General features: G+C 31.0%; 2 protein-coding genes across 2 annotated transcripts; both read left to right on the top strand.

Moving 5' to 3' along the window:
- Positions 1 to 2,342: 2,342 nt before the first annotated feature.
- Positions 2,343 to 3,468, top strand: LOC11410571 (prostatic spermine-binding protein). The gene is made up of 2 exons (XM_024770341.1): positions 2,343 to 2,459; positions 3,238 to 3,468. The coding sequence occupies exons 1-2, from the start codon at positions 2,343 to 2,345 to the stop codon at positions 3,466 to 3,468; spliced, it is 348 nt and encodes a 115-aa protein (XP_024626109.1).
- A 4,210-nt stretch (positions 3,469 to 7,678) lies between these two features.
- On the top strand, positions 7,679 to 12,396 carry LOC11424143 (glycosyl hydrolase 5 family protein). Its single transcript, XM_003621338.3, has 3 exons — positions 7,679 to 8,089; positions 10,458 to 11,055; positions 11,975 to 12,396. Exons 1-3 carry the CDS (start codon positions 7,679 to 7,681, stop codon positions 12,394 to 12,396), a joined length of 1,431 nt encoding a protein of 476 aa, XP_003621386.3.
- The last annotated feature ends 278 nt before the right edge of the window (positions 12,397 to 12,674 follow it).

Raw genomic sequence — 12,674 nt, 5'->3', positions numbered from 1 at the left:
AATTAATGATTTTGGTTTTTTTTTTTTTGGATTTGAATGACCATGTCATTGGATGTTAGTTGGTTGATACATTATATCGAAACTCAGTCAATGAAGCATGTTCGGATTACGTGTCACCGACACGTCACCGACATATACAATTACACATAATTATATGATTTCTTAAATTATTAGTGGTGTCGGCGGCGTGTCAGTGTCCGTATCCATATCTGTATACTATCGATTAGCAATACCTTTTTCACTAATAATATAGCTCAAATTTATTAGCAGCACCTGTTTGTGTGAAAGAGTTCAATTGTTCATGATCCTTTGGACTAATGCATGTGGTCTTCACTATCTTTGTATAAACATGTAGCAGCACCTTCACAAATAATATAGCAAGTTTATTAACAATCATGACATAGCGTATGGTTGCAGCTCTGTTTTTGACACATTCTACGTTTGCGACATTTTCGCGGTTGTTGCGTTCTTGCTTCTCTGTGTTGTTGTGCTCTTAATTCTCTGCGTTGGTGTTTTCAGGTAGTATTTTTCAAGTTTTTTTAACTTCTTTGCTGCTATATATGTTTTATTTCATACATATTCAAGATATTGTTTTACTAAAAATGAAAATGTTTGCTTCAGTTTGATTTTTCCTCAACTTATATTTTAGTTAAAAAGTGAAAGGGTACTATTCCTACTATATAGTAGTAGTTTTATTTTTTAATAGTTTGGTTTCAATTGAATTTATTTTTTAATAGATGATTGGTGATGACAGTACGTCAACGCTAGTTTTTTAGTCATATTTGCGTCGTTTTTGTAATGTTTTGAGAGTCAAATGTTTGTATACATGGTTAAATCAGCTTAAGATTCATAAAAGAGAAGTTTTGCACAAATTGTAGAAGAATGCAAGAATTTAGCTACTGAAGAAATCGTGCCACGATGGACCTAAATTGTGGCACGTTTGAAGCGTGGAATTTACCTTAAGATACTGGAAAAATCGTGGCACGATGGATATGTAATGTGCCACGATGGAAGCGAAACGTGGCATGATGGTGGGCTTTTCTAAAACCCTAATTCTTTGTCTATAAAAGCCAGATGCGACCAGAAGCTTAGGGTGCGATTTCGGAGACCTAAATAGAGCATAGACGGCACCAGGAAGCTGAAGAACACGCGGTGGATCTCAGCAAACTTATAGTTGGTTCTGGTTTATGTATGTTCACTATTTTCTATGTATTTGATTGTTTAGTTATGAGTAGCTAAACTCTTAGATTGATTAAGTCATGAGATGAATCTTTGTGATCTGTTGACCATGTAATTTGAAGAACTCTCTTTAACATCAATGAAAACCTAGTCTTCATTCAGAATTATTTGTGTTCATTGCTTTTCGTATGATTGTTTGAATGACTATTAACCCTAGCTTCTTTCAATCACATAAATTGATCTTAGGAATTAAATGACTACTAACCCTAGCTTTTAATCCTGAAATAGTAATTCTGTTTAATTCAACATAGGAACCTAGAGATAGGAAATTGAGAGTTATGACTTATGAATTAACGTTCTAACATAGCTTCCACGGTTATTCAATCAGTTTCAGAGATTAAAAGGTTATAACTTAGGAAAGGGTTTTGAGTCAAGAGATTGATCAAAACCACTTGGTTAATCCGTCGTAAAGCTAGGTTAATTTCTTTGAGAGAGAAGAGAGGCAAATTACTCACAATGAGCAATAGAGGATTCGAAAGCTTGATCATCTATTTTAATCCAATTATCAAACCATTTTATTTTTTGTTATTTACTTTTTATTGCAACCAAATCCAACTGCTTAGGGCAACCCATAAATTAATACATCCTTTATTTTAACGAACTTGCTAAGTAGAAGTTCACAACGGTCCTCGTGGATACGAACTTTATTACTACTTTGATAGTTTTGGTACACTTGCCAAATATTTATCAATTGGTTTCTTTGGGCATTTTTTAAATTCATGTCTAGTTTCTACGAGAGGCATTTTAATTCATGGGAGGTTTTATGATTTGTGCAGAGTGAAAAGGAAAAAAGAGAGCCCACTTAATCAAAAATGTTTTTTGAAACTCGAAAAGGAAGTAGAGGAAAGCAATTGGATGAAGAAACTGGAAAAGTATTTGTATGTAAAAATTTACAGTTACGTTAAATTGTGTTTACTTAATATTGCCGGCAAACATTGTTTATAATATTAATTAATGTTTTCTTGAATTTTTTTTGCTAGTCCCAACTTCAAGAAATGGTTGAAAAGAAAGGAAGTGATATTGAAGCGAAAGGTTGAGATGAATGCTTTGAAACAAACACATAGTCAAGAGGTATCTACTTTAAGGCATGAATTTCAATTGTTATGGAGTCAATAGAACATTTGCTAGGATTATCTTATGGAGATGCTAACAGTTCCCCAAAGGATAGTAGAGCGCAAATGCATTCCTCTACATCAATTCATACTCCATGTCCTGAAAAGGTAACCATATATAGAAATATTATTGATTATGTTACTGTAATTGAGTTAAACTAGTTATATTTTGCTTGTTAATATATGCAAAAAGTTGTTAGTAGTGACATCACTTGGAATGTAGGCAAGTGCCTGAAACAGTTTAGTTGCGTGTGTAGGGTCTGAATTAAAGTTGTGTGAATTTATGATTATGTTGTTATGCTGAATTGTTTAAGATGTGTGTGCAGGGTCGGATTATGTTTGTGTTGTAGAATTTTATGCATATATTTTGTTTTGCTTGTTATTATATATGCAAAAAGTTGTTAGTAGTGACATCACTTGGAATGTAGGCAAGTGCCTGAAATTGTGAACTTGCGTGTGTTGGGTCTGAATTAGAGTTGTGCGAACTTATGATTATGTTGTTTGGCTGAATTGTTTAAGATGCGTGTCCAAAGTCGGATTTTGATTGTGTTGCAGAATTTTATGCATAAATTTTGTTTCTGCAATTTGTTGTGGTGTTTGTGCAAACTTGTGATTTATTTTTCTGCATTTTGTGTTTGTTTCTCTGTTGCATTACATGACATAAGTTGCACAAACTTAAAAATGCGTTTGTAATGATAGAATAATTGTAATGATAGAATAAGGAAGGGAAATGTGTAAAACAAGTTTCCGATTTGCGACTATGTTGACTGTGTTTTACTTGTTGTTTTTGTTTTTATTTGTGCGAGGTACAACACTTGTTGATGTCTTTGATTGACCTTTGACCCAACAATATCTATGGTTTATGTATTTTGTTGTTCTTATGCAGCAAGGTATCAATGAAGATGTTGTACAAGATGACATAGATGAGGAATTTCAAGAGGAAGACGTAGATGATGAATTTCTTGAGGACAACATAGATGATGAATTTCAAGAGGTTGATGATGTAGATGATGAATTTCAAGAGGATGATGTAGATGATGAAATTCAAGATGATAACATCGGTGATGAATTTGAAGTGGACAATTTGGATGATGAATTACAAGATAAACTTGAATGATCGAGTTGGATGGTGTTGTATTTTGGATTGTAGTTAAACCATATTTTGGATTGTAGTTAAACCACTAAACTTGTCCGAACTATAGTTTTGTTATTTTGCTAAGCTTATACTTCGAAACATTAAATTTATCAAGTAATGTTTGACATTTTGATTACTATTATGTCTTGAATTAATGTTTAAACTATTTTATTATATTACATATTTTGTGGTTGTATTGCTAAATTCGATCTTGTTTGAGTTATAATTAACAGTTTTAATATTGTCTTTAAGCTATAGTCACTTTTCTAAAATAATTGGAAATTCTAAAATTTTACGAGTACACTCTAAAAATGTTGCCTGTAAGCTATGGGGACGTTTTTATGTTTTCTTAAGATTCACATTTAAGGCAACGATTATTAATTGAAGCAACCTATGGGAACATTTAAAAACGTCCTCTTAGAATCCCTAAAAAATCGTCCCCTATTCCTAGGGCATAGGCGACGTTTTGAAAAAGTGTGCCCAAAGATCATGAAAAAACGTCCCCATAGACTATAGGCGACGCTAGTATAGGAGACGCCCGGAAAACGTCCCCTATACCTTTAGGCAACGATTTTCATAGTTCTGGCAACATTTTTCGATTATTTTTATAAAGGATAAATGGTGTAGTGAAAGACTATTATGAGACACGAGAGTGAATGTGCTAAGCAAAACATGATATTTTTTTGGCTTAATTGATCCGCCGGTCCCTTAACTTATTTCTTTTATTCAATTTGGTCTCATAAGTCTTAACTTTCTCAAACACGTCTTTTCACTTATTTCTTTTATTCAATTTTGATAATTTTAGTCCCCTAAAAAAAGAGACCGTTGGATTACGGAGATCTATCAAATTTTACGGTGTATCACCAACATCTAATTTATTTACTTTCTTTATTCATCTTCCTCCCTCTTCTTTTTATTCATCTTCCTCCCTCTTCTTATTCATCAATATCATCATATATTCATCTAACGTTCAAAGAAATCCAGGAAAAAAAAACCCAGAAACAATTTCCATCAAATACAAAGAATTAATTAATAATCTGAAAAATCCAAATCATCAACAACAATCCAAGCTTCTCCTTCTTAGGTTGAATAAGCTGATTTACGTTTTGCAGAATTCCTTGTGTGAAAGAACGCCAAACGCTCCTGTACGGATGTTGTTGTGATCTCATCCTCTTCTTCCTCCACCGTGACTTCAGCACCGGAGCGCCACCACTGTCAAACAACAACAACAACTATTATGGTTATTCAAATCCAATTATCAAACCCAGAAAAATGAAAACATTCTAAAAATTAATCATCAAACTTGTTCTCCCTCTGTATCTCAAAACCCAATTATCAAACAACACAAAAATCGCCAATTTTCAAACAAAAAAAAAATCCCTAATCTGAAAATTAAACAAAGAAGAATGAAAAGGCATTGAGAAGAAGAAGAAAGGACACGTTAAAAGGGTAGAAGGAGGAAGTGAAAATTTCACTCTGTTGTTATTATTGAAAGAGGAATTGTTGCCACTAGTGTTTTTTTTTTTAAGAGGTTGTTGCCACTAGTGTTGTTATTGTTGAGTTGAAATCGAAAGAGAGCAAATTAGATATGGTGTTGTTGTTGTTTCAGTCTGGGTTGTTTTTTATTTTTTTGAACAAACATGTTGTTGTTGTTGTTAAAGATGGAGTTTTCAGATTCTTTATTAAAAATGAGTTGTTGTTGCTGTTATTGATAGACTACAAACAAAGAAGAAAGTAAAAAATTAGGTGATGGTGATATACTATAAAATTTTATAGACCTTCGTAATCCAACGGTTTCTTTTTTTAGGGGATTAAAATTATTAAAATTAGACTAAATTGAATAAAAGAAATAAGTTAAGGGACGTGTTTGAGAAAGTTAAAACTTATGGGACCAAATTGAATAAAAGAAATAAGTTAAGGGACCGGCAGATCAATTAAACTTTTTTTTTTTTTTTTTTTTTTTTTTACGTTAAGCAAAGTATGATATTGGTTGTACTTAAATTTTACTGAAATAAAAGCAAAAAGGGACCGGCAGATCAATTAAGCTTTTTTTTTTTTTTTTTTTTTTTTACGTTAAGCAAAGTATGATATTGGTTGTACTTAAATTTTACTGAAATAAAAGCAAAAAGGGTAAAAAAAAAAAAAATTATAAAAATGTGTGAGGCCATGGTTCTGTTTGTGTGGGTTAAGTGAACAGGCAATGCTTTATACATTTTGTCTAAAGTGTATGCCAACTATTTATTTCGCAGCTTAGGCCACAAGTTAGTTATCATTGTTAAGTTGGAAATTGCGGCCCAAAACTAGCATAAAAACCGTGACATTAAGAGGCACCCAGACGATAATCTTTATTTACGTTGCAAGAAGTTCAAAAATTGTGGTCTATACTTTAGGCAACAGCCGTAAATGCCACGCCTGCAAAATCCGTAGCCTGAATGTTTAGAAAACGGTTTTTCGACCTTTGGCCACGATGTTTTGGCGTTGCTTAAAGTAAAAAATGTTGTAGTGCTCACTTTGAAGGGTGAATTTCTAGTTATCGGCTTGACAGGAAAAAAAAAAAAACTTCCATGTAATTTCATACTAATGATTAGTTTGCACATGTCATGTGTTATGATTTAACCCTTCAAAGAATAATTTAAGAGGATGATAAAAATTATTATAATTCAAACCAATCAATTGAGCTCAAGAGATGAATGAGTATCATCAAGGACGAATTGTTCGGAAGAATCCAAGTTCAATTTTTTGGTGGAATAATTATGGACCATGATATCTTTATCTTACGGTCGAACTCCGAATTATTTGAAAAAGAATACAAAATTATTGTAATTATGCTGACAATAAATGTAGTTAATGTAGACATTTATGTTTTGGATTAAATATAGAATTTTTCTTTATTTTAAATTTGTTGATATGGCAATAGCAAGGAGAAATTGTCACGTATGATTAAATTTTTAAGGAGAGTTCAGAGACATTGGAATAGATCTTGTAATTTTTTTTGCAGATAGTTTAGTGGTTAGAAATTCATCTCTTAAAGATGAATAATAAAAGTTCTCGTGAGCTAAGCTCAGTTGGTTGGAACAATGCATAATATATGTAAGGTTCGGGATTCAAACTCCGACCACTACAAAAATAAAAAGATGAATAACAAAAGAAATTAAAAATAAAAAGCACCTCTATTAAAGGCACTTTCAAACTAAAATTAGAAAAGGAAAAATAATCAACCTTATCATTTATATACCTTATAGAAACTTCATATCCCTTAAAAACTATCTTATCATTTATATCAGCTCATAATCATTATAACAAACAACGTGACCAAATTATTATTATTTTTTTGAATAAGAGACCATTTTTTATTTTTTTTTAAGAAGCTAAAACGAAATATATTACCACAATAAAGGCCTTCCTAACACAAGGTGTGCAAAGGAATAAAAACCATTAAAAAATGATACAAAGTACGAAATTTACAAAGAAACAAAAGCAAGCGCCACAAAACAGCTTAACACCAACCACCTGTTAACCTATTCATAGTAAAGTAAATGGACTAAGCCAAAGGTGAATAATTGGATGTCTGGAGTTCGAAATCCGACCCTATGTATTATCATCTATGCTAAGTTTACAAGGACACTGAGAGATCACCTCTATTGACGGAATATTCATTCTTTTTTTTTTTAATAAAAAGGCATACTCAGACTAAAATTACAAAAGGAAAAATAATCTTATCATTTATATCTACGCTCATAATCATTATAACAAACAACGTGGCCAGAATATTTTCCTTTTTTTACTAAGAGATCACCTGTAATGAAGGCATATTCATACCCTTTTTTTTTAATATTCATACTAAAATTAAAAAAGGAAAAATAATCAATCTTTTCATTTATATCTACGCTCATAATTATTATAACAAACAACATGGCAAAACAAAATCCTATATAAGCACAAAACATGAGATCGAGAGGACTATAACAAAACCCAAAAACCTATTTTACAAATTTCTACCTTCTCACATCATATATTTTAAAATTTCATGATGGGAGGAAAACCTTTGAGCTTAATTTTACTTTTGGCATTTTCAATTTTTGCATCACATTCAAATTCTCTTCCTCTCTCAACCAACAACAGATGGATAATAGATGAGACGGGGAAGAGGGTGAAACTACATTGTGTCAATTGGTCAAGTCACCTAAACGCAATGGTAGCTGAAGGTCTTGAGATAAAACCCTTAAAAGATCTCATAGCTCAATTGAAGGAATTAGGGTTTGATTGTGTTAGATACACATGGGCAACACATATGTTCACACGTTACTCAAATTATAAAGTTGGAGAAAATTTAGACAAATTGAATCTCACCAGTTCTAGGTTAGGAATTGGGAATTTTAACCCTTCTTTGGAGAATATTACTGTTGTGGAAGCATTTGATTTTGTGATTGATGAGTTTGGGAAACAAGGTATGATGGTTTTGGTTGATAATCATGTTAGTGATCCTAAATGGTGTTGTCACAATAAAGATGGGAATGGATTTTTTGGTGATCAATATTCCGACCCAAAGGAATGGTTACAAGGACTTTCTAATGTTGCCAATCGTGTCAAAGGAAAATCTCAGGTACATATAAAACATTATTTATTTTTCTTCTATAAGAAATGTAAAAAGTTAATCTCTAGGTTAATTTTTTTAGGATAATTTCTAGGTTTTTTTTAAGGAGAATTTCTAGGTTAATTGTTCTTTTTATCAATCATCTAATATATAATATGCTACTTTTTTTAAGGACTTTATATTATACTACTACTCTATCTATATTACTAATAAAAGGGTTACACAAATTTTTGAGGTAGCTTCTCTTCGATATACAAGTTAAACATTGACAATTAATGGTTCGGTTGTTAAATCATGACTTTAGTCACTCTCAACTAATCTCTCACACCAAGTTTTCGTTTCATCATATTTATATATTATTGTTTTCTTAAATGCAAGAATGTTACCTATCAAAAACAAAACTCCAAATCTTTTAGAGAGAAAAAAACTTCAACTAAAATTCAACTTAATCAGAAATATATTAAAAAAAAAAGTAATCAAAAACATAGGATAATACCTAAATAGAAAATCATACAAACGAGCTCTTTTTTTTTGTTGTTGAAAGGATCATACAAATGAGCTCGTTAGTGCCCATATTTGTGCTATTTTTTTAATATTGGGACTTAGATGTCGAAAATCAATCAAATTTTTCGAACCACGGACACAAACACGAACATCGGATACGATATTGGCACAGACACATATTAATACCGATAAAATTTTGAGAAAATAACATAATTAAACATAATCATAGTTGTCAATGTCGTATCAGTGTCGTGTCGGTGTAAATTGAGATGCATGAATTACGAAAATGAAATATTTGTTCTTAAAATTGTAATTGATTGAATCAAAAAGAGAAGTTAAATTTAACGGATGAAATTAAATGTAATTAATGTTATTTTTTACTCTCCATCATTAATTATAAGGCCCTTTATAAAAGAGTTTTACACCATAAATATAAAATCATCTACAAATTTTTAAATACATTTATTACTCTTCTTTAAAATGTATCTCTTATTAATCCTACAAATTTGTCTTAAAATATTAAAAGTTAACATCAAATATATCTACACACAAAAGATAATTTAGTAACAGTCACACACGCAGTGGCGGAGCAAAAAAAAAATCTGGGTGGGCCATCAAAATGAACTATGATATATAAAGCAAAATTTATGTTGCAGTGTGCATTAAACATAAAGATTAAAATCAAAAAATTAGACAACATATATTATAAATTTAAAATACTTTTTTACGCATTCCAAAATACTTGAAATCACATAAAATATAATCAAAACTAATACTTATACTAACTTCTCTTTCAATATAAATTGTCATGCTATATTTAGAATTAATGTCTCAAAATTAACATATTATACACTTTTCAAATAAATGAATATCAATCATTTGATGAGATCCAAAAGTATATTTATTCTTAAAGTAAACAAATCACAAAACATACACATAGAAGTGAATATAATTGGGTGGGCAACTTAAATTTTGCATTTAAATTTAGTGGTATAATTGTACTTACAGATATATAAAAAAAAAAAAAAAAAAAAAAAAAAATGGGGGGTAGGTCGTGGCCCACCTTGGCTCAAGTGGTGATCCGCCACTGCACAGATATACACATGAGATAAAAAAAAACTGGGGTACATGTAGCTCCGCCAGTGTTAACATGGCTGAGAAAAATAAACCATGTTTAGTTATAAACTCCCTTGTCTGGTGAGTTTAGCTCAGTTAGTAAGGACAATGCATAATATATGCAAGGTATGGGTTCGAACCCCATACACCACCAAAGGAAAAAGTTATAACCCCCTTCACAGCTCCATTTCAAGCTTTCTAAATAAATAGGATAGGAAGTGGTTACTGAATCAATATATCCCTCCCCTAAAAAAAATAATCAATATATCTCATTTCAATGGGATAAATATAAGTTTTTTCTTTTAAGTAATCTAGTGGCTATAACTCACACAATTTTTTCAAGCTTTCTAAATAAATAGGAGAGGAAGTGGTTACTAAATCAATATATCCCTCCCCTAAAAAAAAATCAATATATCCCATTTCAGTGGGATAAATATAAGTTGTTTTTTTTAAAGTAGTCTAGTGGCTAGAGCTCACACAATTTAATTGTAGAGAAGTGGAGTGTTTGGGGTTCGAACCTCGGCCCCTGCATATATTATGCAATATCCCTACCAACTGAACTAAGATCACGAGGATGAGATAAATATAGTTTTATTTGTTAATGTTCGAGTTCATAGTCAAAAGATTTTTTGATTTGGAAGATTAAGTATTCTAATTTATTATATAAAAATTTCAAGAGTACTAGGTAAATCTATTACTACTATGTATTATTATAATAAACAAAGAATTTTTCTAATGTTTGAGTTTTGAATTATAGGTTGTGGCAGTAGGGTTGAGAAATGAACTAAGAGGTCCAGGTCAAAACATAGACAATTGGCAGAAGTACATGAGCCAAGGAGCAACAACAGTTCACAAAGAAAATCCAAATGTTCTAGTATTTGTTTCTGGCTTTAACTATGACACTGATTTAAGCTTCTTGAAAACAAATCCTCTAAACACAAGCATAGGAGACAAATTGGTGTACGAGGTACATTCCTATGCATGGTCAACTGGGTCACCAAAGGATTGGATTGTGAAACCATTGAACCAAAAATGTGCCAATGTAATGAATGGATTGAATGATAGGGCTGGATTTCTAATGAGTGGTTCTAACCCTAATCCATTGGTTATGAGTGAATTTGGTTTAGACATGACTGATATGGATGACAAGAATCAAAGATTCTTGTCATGTATGTTAGCTTATCTTGCTGGGGTGGACTTGGATTGGGCTTTATGGACTGCACAAGGTTCTTACTATATTAGAGAAAAGGAAAGTAATGTGAGTGAGCATTATGGTCTATGGAATATTGATTTTAAATCACTTCGATATCCAGATTTTCCTCAAAGGTTTCAACTTGTCCAAAAGAAGCTTCTAGGTATGTCATTTTTACACCTTAATAAAGTTGAATTACCTATACCATGTGAACTTAGCTCAGTTTGTAGGGGAAAGAATTGAATTATCACTAGGCTACTTGACAAAAAAAAATTGAATTACCTATGAAATCGTTAGAGGGGAAAGAATGAAATTTGCCTCTAAATTTAGTCTCTAACAAACATAGAAATGAAATTATAGCATAGGTCATAACAAATACGTAGGTAGATTGGAACATATAAAATATAATTGTTTAAAAATGGTATAGAACCAAATAGAACATAAATATGTGTCTAATTGCTAGAGATTTTTTTTTTGAAGGATAATTGCTAGAGGTTTATTACAAGCATAGTAATTGTTTCCCTAAAGCACTGCAAAATGCAAAGACTTCATTATAAGAGAGGATATTTCAAATAGCAAATAAGTTTTTTTGTTATCCAAATAGTGTTGTATAGTAGTAAATAATTTATGATGACAAGCAAATAAAATTTGAAAATTATGAAACAGTGTTTTTCTATGGAATTTTTATTTTGATTAAAAGTATAAATATAAATGATTGTTGCTTTTAAATTATAACAAACAAACTCCTTGTTTATCTATTTAAATGACACCAACAACATAACAAAAAAAAAAATCTAAATTCTTATCTTTTTAATGACACCAACGACAATCATTATTATAGAAAAATTTGTTTCAGAGTATAAAAATAAGGAACAAAATTTTGATATATCTTGGTCTATAAAGATTGAGTTTGTTACACTTTTTTAAATATTTGAATTTACTCTTATCTATTTGTTATGTGTGATTTTTATCTTTTAAGTTTATGGTAATTTGGGGAAGAGAACAAGTCAGCCTAAAGGGGCCAAAAATTATTTTCTTTATATATAATATAGATAACTGCATGTTAATTGTCTTAAATGCAGAACCAAGTTCAAATTCAAGCAAGTCCTACGTAATATATCACCCATTAAGTGGACAATGTGTGAAAGTGAACACTAACAATGAACTTGAATTGGGTGATTGTGAGTGGGCAAGTAAATGGAATCAAGAAGGGCAACAAATCAAATTGGTTGGCAATGGTACATACATAGAAGCAGTTAGTGATGGATCACAAGTGAAGGTATCAAATGATTGCAAGAGCAAGCAAAGTTTTTGGAAAACATTATCAGCAACTAATCTTCATTTGGGTACTTTGGATGAACAAGGACAAAATTTATGCTTGCAAAGGGAATCAACAACTTCCCCTAAGATTGTCACAAAAAAATGCATATGTATTGATGACAATCCTGCTTGTTTGGACGATCCACAAAGTCAGTGGTTTCAACTAGTTACAACAAATGTGTAACTGTTTTTTTTTTTTGTTATTTGAATAATACAAATGTATAACTGTTTTAACTACTATGTTTATTTTATTGTCATTCTCATTAGACAGCAAGAATTGTTTCACCCAAAAAACAAATTAAGGTTCTCCTAAACAATTTGTTATTTTGTGGAGCTCATTAACCACTTGAGTCAAATTGCAAGTAATATCGCACATGTTAAAGCAATTAAGAATAATAATTTTTTATTGAAAACAACAATTATTTATTAAAAAATTATATATTTGATATAAAATGCACAAAT

Source organism: Medicago truncatula, chromosome 7 (assembly GCF_003473485.1).
Source record: "Medicago truncatula cultivar Jemalong A17 chromosome 7, MtrunA17r5.0-ANR, whole genome shotgun sequence".
Classification (NCBI taxonomy): domain Eukaryota; kingdom Viridiplantae; phylum Streptophyta; class Magnoliopsida; order Fabales; family Fabaceae; genus Medicago; species Medicago truncatula.
Note: the sequence above shows the minus strand (reverse complement) of the source record. Positions and strands in the feature narration are given on the sequence as shown.

Excerpts from the sequence above, each read along its gene's own strand:
- LOC11424143 (XM_003621338.3), top strand. The coding sequence starts at position 7,679 with ATGGTAGCTGAAGGTCTTGAGATAAAACCCTTAAAAGATCTCATAGCT. Across the intron at positions 8,090-10,457 it reads GTGTCAAAGGAAAATCTCAG|GTTGTGGCAGTAGGGTTGAG; the intron begins GTACATATAAAA and ends TTTGAATTATAG. Across the intron at positions 11,056-11,974 it reads TGTCCAAAAGAAGCTTCTAG|AACCAAGTTCAAATTCAAGC; the intron begins GTATGTCATTTT and ends TCTTAAATGCAG.
- LOC11410571 (XM_024770341.1), top strand. The coding sequence starts at position 2,343 with ATGGAGTCAATAGAACATTTGCTAGGATTATCTTATGGAGATGCTAAC. Across the intron at positions 2,460-3,237 it reads ATACTCCATGTCCTGAAAAG|CAAGGTATCAATGAAGATGT; the intron begins GTAACCATATAT and ends GTTCTTATGCAG.